This window comes from Polypterus senegalus, chromosome 6 (assembly GCF_016835505.1).
Source record: "Polypterus senegalus isolate Bchr_013 chromosome 6, ASM1683550v1, whole genome shotgun sequence".
Classification (NCBI taxonomy): Eukaryota; Metazoa; Chordata; class Cladistia; order Polypteriformes; family Polypteridae; genus Polypterus; species Polypterus senegalus.
The window spans coordinates 22,867,991-22,887,007 of NC_053159.1; the positions used below are offsets into that span (position 1 = coordinate 22,867,991).

Sequence of the window (19,017 nt, forward strand, 5' to 3'; positions counted from 1 at the left end):
TTCTTCGAGCTCTAGGGCTATCGGACAAGCAACTGCTTCATTCTGCTGTCATCTTCGGATATTATGTACAATTCCAATTATTTGTGAAACTGAAATAACAGTAAGCTGGCAAATTTCAAAAAACTGTCTGAATAATCTCTCCATTGCTTTGTTTCTTTGTTTAGTGGAGGGGGTGTAACATGGAAAACAAAAGGGAGATAATTTGCGACATACACAAAATTATGTATGGAAACGGCTCAAGGGCAGATTTATTTTTGCGATACAACAAAACTTATGCGACAGTTTGTTTTGGGGGCGATGACGTCATCACGCACACCATTTTATCGATAAAAAGCCAGTTGGATGGAAATAGGCTGGAGATAGCAAATTCCGCACATTTTTTTTACATATATTCTGTTTGTCGATAACAAAACGTTGCAAAAAACTGGATGGAAACTTGGCTATTGACACTCGTGTTGCAGTTTAGCTAAAGAGAACACTTGTGCAAGAACAACTCTGGAACTGTGCCTGGGACAAATGTCAGTTTGCAGCCTAAATTTTGTCAGTTTTCTCACTTTTCTGTTTTTTTTTTTTATTTACTCAGACACTTTTCTCTCTGTATTTACACAGTGGTTAAATATTATATACCTGCATTTGGAGGAAAGTCTTACCTGGCTTTTAAAATGATGAAAGCTTATCACACAGTGCGCATTGCCATGGAGTTCCGCTCATCAGAAGCAAACGGCCTGCTTCTTTACAATGGACAGAATCAAGGGAAGGATTTCATCTCTTTGACTCTTGTCAATAACTTTGTGGAGCTCAGGTAGGTCTGCTTTGCTTGCTTCCTTACAACCTTCTTTCTTTGTTTGCATAAAGTTGTTTTTAGTCATCTTTATAAGAACTGAAGTTCTGTCTTTTTTGTCTGTTCAAGTACCACACCCATTTCTACAAAACGTTGCATTTATTTCCAGTATAATCTGACATTTATTATAGGCCAATTAAAACTGAGATACACTCACTAAAAGTTGCCATGTCTGCTGAAAGTTCCTTATCAGCGACGCCACAGCCCTGTTTTGGTTCTGACCTTCTTAAGTCTTTTTACACTCCTTCCTATTCGTGGACTCCCTTTGCCAGTGTTTTAACCTCACTAATCTAGCGTCTTCACTCACTCAATCCCTCCATTGTAACATTGGTCTCCTAATGCTTCTTCTTTCTGTCAACTGCCCATCAAGATCTTTTTAGGGGCAAATAATCATTTGCTCTCATAATGTCTCCTGCCCATCTAAGACTGGCTATTTTTATTAGGTGCACCACAACTTATCCTTCAGCAACGTTTGTATATTTTGTATAGAGCTCATGGTTGTATCTATGGCACCAAGCCCCATCTTCATATGCTGGACCGACAAGTTTTCTCAGTACTTTACACTTGAAGAAGAGTAACAAATGTTATTTTTAAAATGTTTTTCCCTTATCATCCAGGTCTCTAAGCCATATGTCAGCACAGGGAGAATTAGGGTTTTAAATAACCATACCTTACATTGTAGAGAGAGATTGTTTTTTCTGTAAGGCCAAATTAACTTTGAAGTACTGGCCTCCGAGTGTAAGGAAATTACTCAAAGTCTTGTTTCTTTCTTCCCTACCCTAACTGCAAAGATTTAACACCGGCTCTGGGACAGGCATCATTACCAGCAAACAGCGGATCGAACCAGGAAAATGGCACCAAGTGGTAGTGAATCGCAACAGACGCACTGGCATGCTCTCTGTGGATGGTGAGCCACTTGTGAGTGGAGAAAGCCCCACAGGAACAGATGGACTCAATCTGGACACTGACCTGTTTATTGGAGGAGCACCAGATGACCAGATGGCTGTGTGAGTAACCATTGTCCCATTTCAACTTTGTATACCATTGCTTAAAATCTCTTTTGTGACTTTGCCTGCAATGGCGTATGAAAGGTGGATTTTTTTGTGAGCCAAGCTGGACCTAGTTGATGTAAATAAACAGGGCACTGGCTTCAAGAGAGAAACCTCATGAGCAGAACACCCCCTGAACTGTCTACATGTACATAATGCAGGGCCAATGCAGTAAAAGAGTTCAGAGATTTACAAAGTGCTTAGTAATAGACTGCTAGTATTGTTTTTTGATACTGTTGATTCTTGAATTAGTAATAGGCTAAGTTCACAATACAGATCAAAGTGGCTCAATCCTGATGTTATTACTCCTGTGTGACTACGATCTGATCCGAGATGAGAGCAGAAAAAAGCTACATGGAAGCACAATGTTTTAGAGCCCCTTAGTTCCAGTTTTGTATGTTGTACTAAATCCACCTCAGAAATAAATACGTGACTTCCGTGTTAACACTTAAATTGGAATTGTTTGGTAATTTACAGGGCCAGCTGATTGTATGTTATTGCTTTAAATCAGAAAATGAAGTGCAACACATTATAAAAGTATTGAGCCCCATCCATTCTAAGTAACATAAGTGGTATGATTACTGGTGTAGGGAAGTAGGGAGATAATTAAGGGAATTTGTCAATGGCTCCTGCTTGCTACTAAACTCCCAAATGTGTTCATCAGTGCTCTAAGACATCCCCAAGATCATATCCTTGAGGCGTGATGTATCCCAGCATTACAGCACAGCATAAGGTTTTGCATGGCGAGTTGATGATTGATCACACTGTTAACTTGCCAATGTCAAACAAGTTAGACACTGGCACTACTTTGCACCTGCTGATTATTGCCCAAAGGCTTTCTAAAGGAGATGGCAAACCTTAAGCAAGACTTTGTCCAAGAAAGTCATGCAGACAGACCTTGACATAAGTACTCGAACATCCTTAACTTGTTATATTCTAAAATTGTCAAACCACTCGTTTTCATCAGCAACCTCCACATCTTGCTCCCACCAGTCCTGGCTTCTCTCGTCTGAGGCTGTGATAATTACACTAAAATCAACAGCTACAATCTTTCATTTTCGATTTCTCTCCCTTGGTAGACGAATTCACAGACGGTCTCCACTAAAAACAATTTGACTAATTAGCAAAGCAACCATGTAGTTGGAATTCATGGTGGTCTGTTAGGTCGCATTTGTTTTATTCATTTTAATCATGTGGGCCACATTTAGCATAAACGTCTTTACACACTCATGTTACATTTGGGTCTCATGCAAATCTTAATTTGAACGTTCAGGCACAAATCAGATATTAACCAAAATTTGGAATTGAGGTAGTTTTAGATGTATGGTAGTTATAAAGAAACGGTGAGAAAAGTCTAGGGAACGAATACAGGCAAGCACATGTCATAGACTTATTTAATGTGTTTTCACAATCTGATACTAAATGGATAGAAAAGTGGGTGAATTTACAGCTGGCACAACGATGCATTCTTCTGATAGATCACTTTTTTTTTCTTTCAGTGTAACGGAGAGGACTTCATCTACTTCTGGCCTTGTGGGCTGCATTCGTATGCTGGATGTCAATAATCAGCTCTACAACCTGCAAGAGAAAGGCGAAGATGTGCTGTATGGCACTGGGGTGGGAGAGTGTGGCAACAATCCCTGCCATCCTAACCCTTGCAAGAATGGTGCAAAGTGCCAAGTGAAGGAAGCTGAGATGTTCCACTGCCAGTGTGTCAATGGCTTTGTAGGTGAGTAGGTGTCATTTAATAAATCACCCAGAATGTTCAAAGCCTTTGCTGGTATTTGTCCTAATTTATGCCCATTTGGACTTGCTTTTTATGTGTCTTGCCATTAAAGTAAAAAATTTGAACATCCAAGTCCAAGTGACGTAGTGTCATATGCCATTCAGATCCTGCACTATATCTGTAGGTGTCTAATGTAGCCATCATTCACATGTGATCTGTTCTTATCTGATTTTAGGTGACTGTCACTCAAATCCACATCACGGACTTGTGACAGCCTGTTATTGATTTAGCGATGCCTCATTTTACTCCTATTACTTAATATTCATGGCTCATAAACATAATATTCATTTAAAGCAAGCTTCATCACAACTATTACATGATTGTTGAGATGTCCCTTTCAGTATCTTTTCCCAGATTTCCTTTGTTAACTAACTTCCCATAGTCTTGACTTTAGCTACTCCTTTTTTATTTGGTTTTGTATTACTATTTTTGTCATGTTTATGTTCATTTATACCAACTGTTGCTCATTTAAACAATGTCTAAGAGTTATCTAAACATCACCATGCATCAAAAGGCCATTTTAATTCAGCTGCTAGCTACTTTCATCCAATAAAGTATACGTGGTGCTGCCTGACAGTCAATAATGGGTATACAGTAATTGAATTGAAGATCACCAAATGTAAGTCTTATTCATCTGTGTCTGTCTGTCTGTCTGTCTGTGCTCATTCTGGATATGACTCAAGACGACAGACAGTCTTTCAAGTCTTAATTTCCAGCACCTGGTTAAATGATATTCAAATATGATAGACATTGGTGTCCTAATTCAACCTTCTATGATTTAAATTTCATGCACCCATATCTGAGTCTAAGCAACCATAAGAAAATAAGATCAGTGCTACTAGTTCAAATAACCATCATTCAAATCTTAATTACCAACTTTTGGTCATATGTACCATAATCATATTTTCTGAGTTTGCTGATTTATTCTACAAGGAGTTTTGCACATGTGATATTTTTAGTGGCATTGCTAATTTTTACTGTTTCTTTACTGATATCTTCACGATGCCATTTAGTATTTTGTTTTTCTCATAATAACCATAATTCTGTATGTCTCTTGACATGGCAACAGACATATTGTTGCGAGTCACACGATCACTAGCAGTGCAATGCATGATGTAATTACAGCGCCACCATTTATGTATTAGGAGGCCTGAATGAGACACAGGTGATCTGAGAGAGAATTAGGCACAATTAGGATTCCTAGCAAAGGTCTGCACTGCCAAATCTGGCCTGTCTTTCATCAAAACCAAATTACGAAAAGAAAAAAATCAAAGAGTTTTAATATACAGTAGAAACTAGCCAAACAAATGCACACTAATACAAAAGATATTCTGTTTTTATCTGCAAACTTGGATGATCATGAAATTTAAGTGCCAACCTTTATAGAAGCATCAAATAATTTGTAGTACCCGTCATCCGTCCAAGAAGTGTTGTAGTAACAGCAGCTAAGATGGCTGTGCCCATAAAAATAAATGTGGCATAGTTGGTTTAAAGATATACAAATATTTCAACAAACTCAAACAGGGTTTAATTCTGTAAATAATTAGTGCACATGTGTCAAAAAAGACAGAAATACGAAATAAATATTTGAAAACATCATAGTAAAAGGAGGGCGGCACAGTGACACAGTGGTAGCGCTGCTGCCTCGCAGTTAGGAGACCCGGGTTCGCTTCTTGAGTCCTCCCTGCGTGAAGTTTGCATGTTCTCCCCGTGTCTGCACGGGTTTCCTCCGGGTGCTCCAGTTTCCTCCCACAGTCCAAAAGACATGCAGGTCAGGTGGATTGGCGATTCTAAATTGTCCCTAGTGTGTGCTTGGTGTGTGGGTGTGGATGTGTGTGTTCTGCGGTGGGTTGGCGCCCTGCCCAGGATTGGTTCCTGCCTTGCGCCCTGTGTTGGCTGGGACTGGCTCCAGCGGACCCCCGTGGCCCTGTGTTCAGATTCAACGGGTTGGAAAATGGATAGATGGATGGAAGTAAAAGGAAGTCAATGTCAGAAATGAATTGTACAACCCAAAAAAAAACAAAGGTTACTTGTAAAGAACAGCAAAATAGGCCTTGACACACACTACACAGATGTCCCAGCATAAGCTCCCATCATTCAATTTTCACACAGTATACCTGTAGACGGTCATTTAGATCTGGTTACTCTTATGTGTTGAGATGACCCTCATTCAAACTGACATTGAAATTTGATTTGAATAAGGAAATATATGTAGTTTTCAATCAAGGAATCCTTACTCGTCCGTGATTCCGTCATTCAAGTCTGATCAGTGATTATCATTAATATCTGATCATTTGCTTTATTTACCAGCTCCTGAGTATATGCTGTTTAAATGTAATCTTCCCAAGTGTGTAAATCCAATTTTTAATTATTCAAGTGTTGTTCATCCATAGCTGAGTCAAACTGACTATCATTTAGGTCTGATCAATGTCCTCTATGTCTATGTGCTCCTAAATCGAATCTGCATTACCAGCTGACAGTGACAGGCCATTTAATGTGATCTGCATGCAGTAAGTGACCAAAAAGTGCAGTTTTCAGTATTTCAGATCTTATTTACAGTATGTTTCAGTTGATCAGTCATCACTTTCATTTACATTTTTCAATTGAAAAGTGTCTTAAGGGAAAATATTGAGCTTACAAGTCCAAAGAACTGCCATTTCCGTCCTAATCACCAACTGTTAGTCTCATCCATCCATCCATTATCCAACCCGCTATATCCTAACTACAGGGTCACAGGGGTCTGCTGGAGCCAATCCTAGCCAGCACAAGTCACAAGGCAGGAAACAAACCCCAGGCAGGGCGCCAGCCCACCACAGCTGTTAGTCACATGGCTTTTAGAAATTATTCATTCCATGTTTAAATCCAAGCAAAGGTCATTTAAATGATGTTGTTGTGATTCAAATATCATTGATCAATGTTTATATCTCGGCTAGTTTCATTCAAATCAAAGCCTTTATTTTTTCAAATACTGTAAATGTTAATTCAGAGCAAGTCATTACTGGTCAGGTTTTTTGACATTCATATCTCTACTTGTTACTCCAAACGCCTGATGGAAATCATTTTCATAGGTGTTATTCATTGGTCCCAAGAATGGATGAAATGTGATCCGTCATCACTTAGACTTTATCAACAAGCACACACAGCTCAACGTCATCTAAATCATCAAAATCCAAAACACTGTCATTCTGGTGTGGGTCATTTTTAAATGATAAGACTTTTTAACACTGCCATTGGAGTCTGTCCCAGTGACTCTCATTCACTTTATGTCCCCTGCTTTGTTTTACTGCATTCACCCATTTTTCTTTTAAAGGTGCAACCTGCGCCGATGAACACAACCCATGTGAGCCAAGTAAATGCCATCTATCCTCAGAGTGCGTAGTCTTACCAGAAGGGGGCTACAAATGTGAATGTCCAATGGGTAGAGAAGGAAGACATTGTGAGAAAGGTATTGCTTAATTATTATACAAATGATGTATGTCTGCATGATGTCTTGGTAGCACTGCAGTAGAAGCTGCTGCTTTACACTGTTTGGATACTGTGATGCCATCTGTGTGAAGTTTTGTGTTCTCCTCGTGCTCACGACAATTTCCTCTAAAGACTTTGATTAGTTGCTGGATAATTCTAAATTGGCCAAGTGCGCGTGACACTGCTGTCCAATCCAGAGTTAATTCCTTCGTTATGTTTGATGCTGTCAGAATAGAATTTAGGTTTTGCAGTCCATTATTAGAAAAAAATGGACGGATGTTTGATGTCTAATTCTCTTTTGCTTATCAAGTTTAAATAACTGTTTCATGATTAATAAATTGTATAAAAGACAAAAGGAAAAGCTCCATAAATGGAAGAAGTGCACATGTCCAAGGTTGAATCCCACCTTCCCCCAGTGCTTTCAACAGAGGTACTGGTTCCCTGCATCCCAGAACAGGATAAGCAGGCTGTAAAATGAAATAGAGGAATACAAGTGCTGCAGACCACAAACGTCATGAGTAAGGGTCTCCTGGTTTAGTGGCCAGTCACGCTTCCTTTTTAGCCTCGAGTCCAAATACTCACAAAATTGTCCCTGAAACTCTGATTCAGTTGATTTTTTTTATAAAAACCTCTAAATCTAACTACAGTAATAACACGAATTGCAATACAAACCAATTTATGATAATGTGGCAATAAACAAATACACTTTCTTGGTGGGGTGAATCACTGTACAAAACCAATCAGACTCCAGGGTCAGCTTTCATGTGAGTCTGTGACCTGGTAAACCTAGAAGAGCAGGCTTTGTTTTAAAGAGTATATTGCAGTTCAGATCAAGCAAATAACAAGATTATGAGGCAATGCAACCAAAATCAGTAATTAGGAAGATCATAAGGACGATTTGAAAATTCAGGATTAGATCTCCAAAAAATATTTTTTATGTAAACACCTTGATGGTGAAGCAAATGAATTTGATATAAAAAGGAGCCACCCACACACGGACAGCAGGAATAGCAGCCCTGGAATTACAAAACAGTAAGTGCCATCTTCTCCCTTCTTCAGACCAGTGGTGCTTCATAACCGGACTTTTGGGCTGTGGTTGTTGTTGCCATACAATTAAGAGAGTCTGTGGTGTAATGCCACAGCAGTGAAACATTTGGAAACATTATATGATTTAATCACAAACTCTCACCAACCCTTTGTGTGGCTTTCATATTTTTAATGCGGTTGGCTTTCTGTTTTTCTGTTTAGAAATGCCACACGACAGTACAAAAGCTTTCATCCCACAGTTCACTGGGGACTCGTTCTTAGAGCTGAAAGGGATGCAGACATACGGAGTGGAACTGCGGTGAGTGACGAGCTGGCATTAACATTTTTCTGATGGGTAGTCATTCATAGCAGATGCTCCCACATTTGGGAAAGATAAGCTAAGGGCTTAGCACTTCAGGGACTGTATGGTCACAAGTCCAAACAGGTCAATGAGATCACCACCTGGTAGCAATTATGAGATCTTTCTTTAAGGTTTCTCCATCACTGTCAATTCTCAGTGGGCATACCATGTTCTATTGTCTCTGTGGTATCTTTGTACTTTTTATGGTGTGAGTTCAATTTAACCCTCAGCTCTTTGTTATCTCTGTCTTGGACATTTATTATGATGTCTGCTTTGTTTACCGCCTGGCAGCCATACAAGCCTCTCTTGGTGAAGCCAGTCAGTACAGACCAAAATACGAGACTTGGACCATGAGGTCTAAATAGTAATCCTCTGTTGTCATTTGTGGTGTTGTAGGGAAAAGCTTATCGTGACAGTGACATTTCTGGCCAAAGACCTTACTGGAATGATTTTCTACAATGGGCAGAAAACCGATGGCAAGGGTGACTTCATTTCACTGGCACTCAATGATGGAATTCTGGAATTTAGATATGACCTTGGAAAAGGACCAGCCGTCATCAGGTGGGAGTTTGTATTCACTGATGGGATCCTAGTAAGAATGCAGGGTGAAGACTGACCTTTAGGATACAAGACTTACTCGTATCTAATTAATTTGTTAGTATTTAACAATGTATTATTGATCCATTAAATTTAATATTGTTATACTATATTTTAATGCATAGTATACACCATGTTACACACAAATAAGCAAAAAAAAAAAAGAAAATAATTCAGACCAGTAACTACAAAGACTTTTATGTTAATAATAGCAGTATTAGTGATAGCTGCTAAAAATGTACAAAAACAGAATTTAAAACTATTCAACCTTAGCTGGAGGTGCTGGGCTCCTAGTTATTTGTCTTATGGCCCTGTTTTATTTTAAAATTATATTTATGGAGTGAAGGCTTCCTTGCCTTGAAAGCTTCCATATTGTAATCTTTTTTATTTAGCCAATAAAAGGAGTCATCTTGCTTGACGTCTCGCTTGACTTCTCATTAGTGCAGAGGCTGAAACAGGTGCAAACACAGGGAATCTTTTAAAAGAAGATTGCCAATTTTGCTTTCTTGCATCCCATAAAAAGTCATTATTGAATCTCCACAACAAGCAGGTGTCCATACACTTAGCACTGGCAGAGATGGTACAGAATTTACTTTTGTATTTATGACGTTATCCTTGAGAATAGCTATATTTTTCATTATAACTGAAGACCCTTCCTTTAAATGTGGTAATCATTTTGCATTTGGATATGTTTGACATTTGTATTCCATCCTCCTGTGCAAGCCATGTTTTTAGATAAAGCATATGATTAAAAAAATGCCTTAACAGGCACCTAATCCAGGTTTGCTCTAGAACTATGCTTCTCAACCTTTCTGGTGTTGCTCCTGACTTTTTTCCATGCAAGTGTCTTTGTGACCCACTGGCTTGCTGTGAAGTGAGCACAATCACCAGAGAGCCCCTTATGTATTTCAAACGTGATTAGCAAAGCAGGGGGAGGATGGTGTGGGCTGGGGTGTTAGGTTGGTAATGAGTGTGATCATTGGGTGGTGACTCAGGGGGGGAGAAACACCGCTCTCAGAGACCCTGACGGTACAGACGTTCAGGTACTACTCTAGTTTATGGATCATGTTTTAGTGAAAAGAACAGTGGAACCTTGGAAACATTTACTCACAATTGGAAAGTTTCTTTTCCTTTCATGAAGATCTGGGTTCAGACAGTGTAACCCAATCCAGATGTTTGATTAATTTTTGTATATGTTTATTTCATGTTACGGATAATCAGGAGTAAAGAGAAGATTAAACCAAATGTCTGGAATGCTGTGACTGTAGAGCGCAGCGGACGAAAAGGGGAGATAAAAGTCAACAACAGAATCCAAGCCAAGGGAGAATCACCGGTAAGATATCTTTTCTTCTGGTCCAAAAATCTTGAACAATGTAAGAAATTTAAATTTCATATGTGGTTGACTGAAAAGAGACAGGTTTGTGGAATGAAATAAGAGCACACAGCCAGTGTTTGTGAGCCTGGACTTCTTCCAAGCTCGTCCTTACATACCTACCTGTATTTCTCATTTCCGTTGCTGGCTGCTAATATTCAGCAAAGGCAAACTAATTCGATTAGCTAAAGCCATCAGCTCCTCTTTTGAACCTGTGGACTCATTTTCATTAATTGTCTCTTTAACTGTACTTGGCTACATTTTCTCTCTTGAAATGATTTCCATATTTTCCATGGAACACTACTTTGTTTTTATTGTGTAATTACTGTAGTTACTTATGAAAGAAAACATACATGTGCCAAAGGCAGACAACTAAATTAGCCAGTTAAGCCCTATGTACAACGTATAATAATGCCCCCCAGTGAGCAGATGCTTTTGGTGCATGATACAGCTTTACACCCCTGCAGCTCCATATCTGTGTCCCAGCTAGCTTCACTATTTTTAGGCTTTTCTCTGGCATAAAAAAAAAATGATTTGGTTTAGTTACAGTATCAATACTGCTTTCTTCAGATGGTTTATTACCTTACAATGTCTCTCAAACTGTGAGGAGTGGATTTGACATGCAGACAATCCCTTTCCTGTCTCTATGAAAATTCATTTTTCACTTTTTGGCATCTCCTGAAAGGCTGCAGGAATTCAAATAGCAGTACTCTGCCAGTTTTGAGATGTTAGGTGACAAAACGCTCAAGCAGGTGCACAGTCACCATAATTAGTTCCTGTCTAGGCTTGTGAGGTCTAAGATTACAGTACGTTTCAAGTCAAACTTTATGTGAGGATCCATTTAAGTAAAGTTTGTGGCCTGAATGAAGTTTATTGATTTAGAGTCTGTGTGAAGTTTAAGGTTGTAAGCATGCTGAGGTTAAGGGTTTTAATACGGCGTAGGAATACAGATGGGGGAAAAGTGCGGTTACAGTAAAGACTACTGTTGAAATCTGAATTAAATTTTGGACTTTAAAATGTTTAATGCATCCTAGGTGGAATTTAGGATTACAATCAAGAGTGTGAATGAATATTGGTGATGTTTTCTGAGTGGTCTTCATGGTCTGAATTAAGTTTACTCTGAATCTTAATTATATTTGGAGTTAGCATTATGAATATGATGTTTAGTGTCCAAGTCAGGTTTAGTGTAACATTTGGGAAGAAACGTATAGTGGGGATATAGTTCAGGGTACAGGGTGAACAGAGTGTAGGGCTTTGTGAAGTTTTAATGTGAAAGTAAGGATTACATTTAGGATGAAAAATAGGGCTGCAATCCAAGTGATGGGCCACTGTTAACGGGGCAGAGAGTCGATTCATTAAGTAGTGCAGACTGGCATGACGCAGTGCCTCCATGTTCTCGCGGTTACATTAAGCAGAATACTCGACAAACGCTGTATTAATCTCCACATACAGTATATACATGCTTTCACTTCCACATTTGCTTTATTTTCTAGTAAATATATTTTACTTGCTTTAACTTAAAATTAACATCAACCCTGAAGTGTAATGCTGTGCTCTATTTAGTTAATGCTACATCTCTGTCTTTCTCTCTTTTTAACATCTTGGTTTTTCCCTGTCACATGTATACATACATATATATACATATATTGTTTTCTCTTCTTTATTTTCAAACCTCTGTTTTGTGCCGGACGGATTTCAGAAATCACGCAAGGTAAAGAAACGTATTTGACTTTCTCACTTTCACCAGTCATTTCATTCATTATTGAAGTTTTTTTAACCACATCCCAGTTCCATTACTCTCATTCTCAATTGGTAGCTGGTTCAGTTTGTGTAATTCCATGTATGAACTGACATATTTATCAAGAAGTTTGTATTTTTATCTCAGCAAGGCATCTGCATGTTATATAGTAAGACACTGTATATGTTTTGGACTTGCACTGGCTCTGCAGGATTGTGTTCACTCTAGGCATTAGCTCACATCCAGCAGTCATCAGTCAGTTTCATTACGGTTAAACATGTGATACACCGGAGAAAAAGTTCTCCTTAACATGGTGATCTGTTTACCTGTGGCTGCCCTTCCCTTTCTCTTCACATCCACTAGACACCATTCCCCCCTTTTGTCTCCATCATGAAATAATGGCATGCATTTCATTTAATAATCAACGATGATAAACCTCCTCACCAAACTGAGCTTCTCGACACACCTCAAGACAGTATTATTAAAAGCAATTCACATGGCTAATCAGGCAAGTTGCTGTTTTTAATGTGAGTATTTTGCAGAGGTTTAAAACTCAGTCAGAATGAAAACAGGCTGATATGGCTGGTGCATACTTGCTTTGTCACTGTCCTTCAGGATCACTTGCCACCACAGCCTCGCTAACCCTAACCCTAACCTAACCCTAACCCTCCAGAAATATAATATAAGCTTCTGGCCAGTGCAAGGCCAAAATAAGTGGTCATTCTGTCACCCGCTTCAGGTCACCCATGTGTTATGATCACAGAACTCATTCCATTTCGACATAACCTGTGTTGTGCACCATCTCCATGCTAGTCTCGCTGTGGCGAGTGGATTGTTATGTTCTTTCGTGCCGTTTTTTTCTCCAACCTGTGTGTGTGTGTGTGTGTGTGTGTGGACACAAGTCTGTTTGTTTCTGGCCTTTGAGGTATAAAGCAGCAGATGCTCTGCTAATAAGGAAAGCCAGCCATCCCTGCCAAGCGGAGGCCACCTGAGGCTGCACATTCATTTTGTGCATTGCTTTTCTAATTTTTTTTTCCTTATGACAACACAATGCTTGCCTTGGTCCAGTGGTTGCTGGATTTGTATCCAGGCATTCATCACAGTAGTCTGTGTCCAATTTTTGCTTTGCTGGCTCATGACACTCATTATAGAGAAAACATTTGGAAAGCACTGACATCCAGCTTCTAAGGCAGGGTTAGCTAGGCTTTTAATTGGATTGACACAGTGGTTGCCAATTTGACCTCAGGTAGACCCTAGGGGAGTTGTCCCTGTGACCTGTGAGTAAAAGAGCGTCACTGTGTCACTGCATGTCTCAAATAACAAGTAAAAAAGGTGGGCTCTAACACTTTTATATATACTGTAGCTATTGTTGAGAAAGAGCAAGAAACACTCCTTATCTAGCAGCTATGTAAGGTGAGAAGCAAAGAGTGGAGACTATGCCCGTATCTGACAGTTGACAACCAGGGGTCTTTCCAAAAAACCAGAAGTACATAACCGTATTTTGGGATAGTCCTGTGTTCTCTATAGGATTCCCCTTAGTCTTTAAGACTAGACTTCAGACTTGCAGCATGTCCTTCCCGACGTCAGCTAATGTTACTCCACAAATATATAGATGGGAAAGCAAACAGGCCCACTGACTTCTCTGTAAAACAATATATGTCCACTCTGTGTTGTGATCGATTCAGTTTTTATTCACCTATCAGTTTGCTAAATGGGTTTAATCCAATTTCAAAGTCACAGGGAGTATCAAGGTTGTGGTAGGAATGAAATATGGACACCAAAGTAGTAAATCACAAGGTACACTCACACTTAAATCTATGCCAGGTCAGTTTGAGCCACAGTTTAACTTAACATGCAAGTGAGAAGATTTTTCAACACCCAAAATGTACTTTATATTTTTCTAATGATAAATCCAAATTCAGCGTGACCTACTATGAACTGTATTCCACATCCTCTCAGAGTTCAAACAATACAATAAGCCGAAAGGTTAACAAATACTGTAGCTGGCTGAGACGTCAATCTTAACTACAGTGTGTGATCGTTCCCTATCTCCCTGTGTACAAGGTGGATTTTAGTTGGCCACCTCCTCCTCTCAGAGTCATGAGACTTTGTTCTCTCGCTTCACACTTTACATCTCAACCCTCTTATTGTGTTCCTTGATAACACTACCTGTCAGTCAGACATGTGATGTGTAGAGTCATGAATGGAAATCTTTAAAAATGCCTGACATCTGTTGGCTGGGAATTGTCTCCAGCATTTCACATATGGAGACTCCCTGCTCTCTCCACATAGTTCCCCTTAGTCCCAAAAGTAATCTTGCAGAATGTTCTTACCGACACCAGCTCTGGCTAGGCAGACCTCTAGATAGACTCTCTTCCCATTCCCCCCAGTAGTTGAGATCATTGTGATCAAATACTTTTCATTGTAAAGTAAGGTATAATGACCGTAAAACTGAATTAAATTCAAGCGAATAGTTTCTAATGACCTATGGCTATTAGCGGAGAACTTGGAATCCCTTCGATTTTTAAACCATGTTGGGCTGGATTGCATTGCTCATTTACTGTATGTGTTGACTCAGTTCAGTGTATCCTCTGTTGTTTTTGCTCTTTCCACATTGTTACTGACAACACAAATGTCCTGTTTCTATTTGTGACATGCAGTCCAATGTAGAAGACAGAATCAGTCTAAAACAAAACCAAGATTTTTCCACAGGGCAATCTGTAGAATTTGGATTTGACAACAACAACAACATAATGTGGAATACGTGGCCAGTTCTGTGCTTATTCAGCAGTAGATAAACTGAAGGCAAAATCGTATCTCACTGTAGCTGTCTGTGCACTAAATATACAGATATGGATCACAACCACTCTAAAACATGTCAGATTTTTCCGTGGCAAAAGAATGCTGTATCTTATGTGTAACACTAATAAGAAGGCCTTCCTTTGCCCATGTCCATATGATCATTCAGAAGTCATGATTAACACTTATTTCCTAGTGTAGGTGACAAGTCTAGTATGCTACATACAGTACATGATGTGTGATACATAGTCTTAAACTGCCAGACAATGTCATCCATTAATTTTCAAAACTTGCACAATTAAAGGAGTATTTGGTATCCTAAAGTGGAAACTAGGACACCCCAAACACCTATATTTAAATTCAAATATACCTTCCTAGCGGTTAAACTGGTATGTGTCATATCTTTGAGAATTGAGAAGAAACCAGAGCCCACAGCCAGTCGATCCAGGGTCCTCGGAGGGCATGATTCTACAAAATGAATCAATTCACCACCTATCTAAATGCAGGATTCCCAGATACTTCTTGATTTGAAATCTAAACCAGAACCCAACTTGTTGGCAGCTGAGCCTCGTCTGATGCAGGTGCTGTAAAGTGGAAAGCAGGCAGCCTGAGGCTGCCACCATGGCGAGCCAGGAACTTCTTGCACAATTAATGTTTTACACTGATGCAGAATCTGATCAGGCATTCTGCCCTCTCTTGTAGCTCACTTTCTATTCCTCAAGGCGCTGACTGATGAGAAGCACTACAGTGTGCCACTCGCAGCCACTCACAGATTCTCTGCCCTTCTATTTGTTTGCCCAGGACCAGCACACCGAGCTGAATCTGAAAGAACCTCTCTATGTTGGCGGAGCTCCTGACTTCAGCAAACTGGCCCGGGCTGCTTCCATTAACACGGGCTTTACTGGAGCCGTCCAAGAGGTACAGGCTTGTTTGTTCTTTGTGGAATTCTGGTATTGTTCAGAAAGTCTGAATTTAAGTCTTGAATCATATTTAAATGCTGGCTTTTTTTTAGCCTTTTGTTTGTCTCTCAGGGTTAAGGTCCTTCATGATTATTTGCTTTTTTCATTTGCCCATATAATATTTCATTTTTTTTTTAAGTTCATGAGATTTTCTGCAAAACAATCAATAATGTTACCTTTAGCTATTTCAGTTAGTAAAAGGCATTTGGTAGTGTTGAATTTTTCCCTTTGTAGTGTTAGCAGTGAGGGTCGATAGGTGCAAGTTAGATAGAAATACGTCTACTGAACAAACAGTTTTAAAAGTCAAATCAATTTTGTTTTTGTTTTTTAACCTTGGCTGTCATTTCTTCTTAGATTAAATTAAATGGTGTTGCAGTTCTGAAAGAATCCAATGCCAAGAAGTCCATAGATGTGTCCATCTATGAGGGCCATAGCTGCTCCAGAAGTCCAAGTGTTTGCCTTAATGGAGGAGAATGTTTGCCAAAACTCCATGATTATGAGTGCCGATGCCAGCATGGATTCCTGGGCAAACATTGTGAAAATGGTAAGCATTTGGAATGTGTCTTTTATCATTTTTGCCCCAAGTCATTCAAGGTATTTGCACTAGTGCTTTGCATATGATGGCAAATGGGAATGGACCTCATTACTTATAAGTTGGCTCCTTGTTCCCATTGTGAATATAGCTTAAAAGTATTTATCTAATTGCGTGTTGATTTTGTAATCTCTTTTTACCATCTACATTACTAAAAGTACTCTTTAGCAGTCATCATGGAGTGGCGTGATCCTACAGAATTTCTGTACCAAAAAGGTGTAATTAGGAGAAAACTTACATCCGTGTATGTTGTGTTTCTTAAGTAAAATAACTGAAGTTGAATCAACCATTTTCTGAGCCCACTGCTTTATATTGCACGTTCGCAGAAAGCCAGAGCCTCTCTCGGTGGCACTGGGAGCATGACTGACACTAATCATGAGCGTAGATGAATATGTTGCAAGCTTCAACTATACATTAAAACTCGTCTCAAACTAAACCTAAATCTGTAGTACTGTAACACAGCAGTGCTAACTAATACATAACCACTGCAACACTAATTGGAACATTACAATCTTAAGCTCTTTACACATGCATTTGTAATACAAGATACATATTCTTGCAGGTATGGCGCTGTCAGTTTTATATACTTTTGCGAATAATCCAGCACTGAGTTTTGAACCTGTCACTTGATTGTCTCAAGTACTTTTTCCAAGTTGTTAGCTCACACTTCCATAAATACAATGGGGGACTTCAGTGGCACATGTGTGCTATTTCTTAAAAGAAGACTGAGTGACTGTCAGGTTTAATACAGCAGTAGGCTATCTTTTAAATATTTCATGTATTATGCTTCAGATGCAGTATTTACAGTATTTTAAAAATGTGCACTAGCCAATCATAAACAATACAGGGATGTAAGAAAATCAAAACAATCATCTAGGCTAATAGCATATGCATTACAGCATATGCAGTTTTCTTCTTGAATTTGAAAGTAAATTAGAGCTTACCCCCTAGTTACTGTTTTTACATTAAATGCTATTCTAAATCTCCCCAGTATGAGTCAGTGTGAATGTTCCCGGCAGTACATTGGTGTCCCCTCTAGAGTTAATGGTGGCCTTGTGTCTATTGCTACTGTCATAAGCTTTTACTGTCCACCACCCTAAAGTTAACTAAGTCAGGTCAGATAATGAAGAGATGAATAGTTGTAAGGAAACGTTTGTAATGTTACCATTTTACTTAAAGTTTCTATTTTGTTCACAGTGGTGCAGCAGGTCATGCTACTACTTAATAGTCCTAGGTTCCCGATGAGATTACTGGCTGGGGGTGGCTGTTTAGTCCTTGGAAGACTCCATACAGAAAGACATGGTCATTCTGAATGGAGACTCTTAGATTGTCCCCGAGTGTGTGAGCGTCTCTAATGGATCCTGTCTTCCTGTACAGGGTTGATTTTGGCATTTGACCTTTACTGCTGTGGCTCCTCATAGTCCAGTGTTTCAGAAAACTGAACCATGAACTGAGTTTACATTAGTTTTGGTCAGAACCACTTCAGATCTGAATTTTTAATTTTGTACCAAGGAAGATAGATATAGGCTCCACATGCCCCACGACCCTGCCTTGAATAAGCGAGTTAGGAAGATGGATGGATGGAAGATACTTTGAAAATACACACAACCTGGTTGCAGAAGACTAAAGGAAACACAGAAAGCAACTTTACATTTGCAAAACAGCAAGGCCTTCTGTATCAACTCTCACTCTGTATGGTGTCCTTCACCCTAGACTGCAACTTCAGGGTTAATAAATAGCAAGGATACAATATACTGTAGAAGGGCATTTGGGAGAGGAGTCATGGGATGAGAACATCAAACACTAAAAATGCACATTTCCCCAAGCATATGGCTGCCATCTTTCTTTCTCTGGAAATGAGCACAGTTGGGTTCAAAAATTAAGACTTTTGAGGATGCCTTTCCCAGTGATGCCATAATACACCTTTATACTGTCTTGTGGTTTTTTAAAACATTATAAACCTTTAGTAACAGTTTATCACTATAATTATGATATGATGGCCACAATCCCAGTCACTTGCAAAGTAATAACTCATTAAATATTTTGAATATGTCAAGCCTCTTAGGTTAACATGCTTTATTCCTTCCATTCTTATTTGGATAGCTTAACTGTCATAAACCTGTAAAAAAATCACTTCTAGTAAAATAAAAATAATTTTAATCTTTTCAATTTAGCTTATTTGTATTTATCTACATTCTTTTATATTTTTCCACTGAAGCTATTTTTCTCAGTAAACCTGGGTTCTTGGATAAATATGAATAGAAATCTTTACATAACCTGCTAGTGAAATTGAATCATGGGAGTATTAGCCCTTTAATTGAATCTGTTCTGCCCTTTCGAAAACAAGGATATCTGTTGTTCAAGCAGCCTGTGAACTTGCATTTTCTTTTTGGTATAATGGGTATTTGTGAATTTATTTAAATGAAAGAATT

At 39.0% G+C, this 19,017-nt stretch overlaps 1 protein-coding gene across 11 annotated transcripts in view; it reads left to right on the plus strand.

The window, feature by feature from the left end:
• The window catches only part of agrn (agrin), a 501,409-nt gene that overhangs the window by 459,281 nt on the left and 23,111 nt on the right, over positions 1-19,017 (plus strand). For 7 of the 11 annotated variants that reach the window (XM_039755567.1, XM_039755573.1, XM_039755570.1 and 4 more), the window contains 10 exons: positions 610-802; positions 1,633-1,848; positions 3,390-3,619; positions 6,987-7,121; positions 8,390-8,486; positions 8,925-9,089; positions 10,347-10,458; positions 12,197-12,208; positions 15,836-15,952; positions 16,348-16,537. In XM_039755567.1, the coding sequence (XP_039611501.1) occupies positions 610-802; positions 1,633-1,848; positions 3,390-3,619; positions 6,987-7,121; positions 8,390-8,486; positions 8,925-9,089; positions 10,347-10,458; positions 12,197-12,208; positions 15,836-15,952; positions 16,348-16,537 (1,467 nt within the window). The remainder of the gene's footprint in view (positions 1-609; positions 803-1,632; positions 1,849-3,389; positions 3,620-6,986; positions 7,122-8,389; positions 8,487-8,924; positions 9,090-10,346; positions 10,459-12,196; positions 12,209-15,835; positions 15,953-16,347; positions 16,538-19,017) is intronic. The other 4 variants (XM_039755568.1, XM_039755575.1, XM_039755577.1 and 1 more) reach the window with 1 other exon arrangement.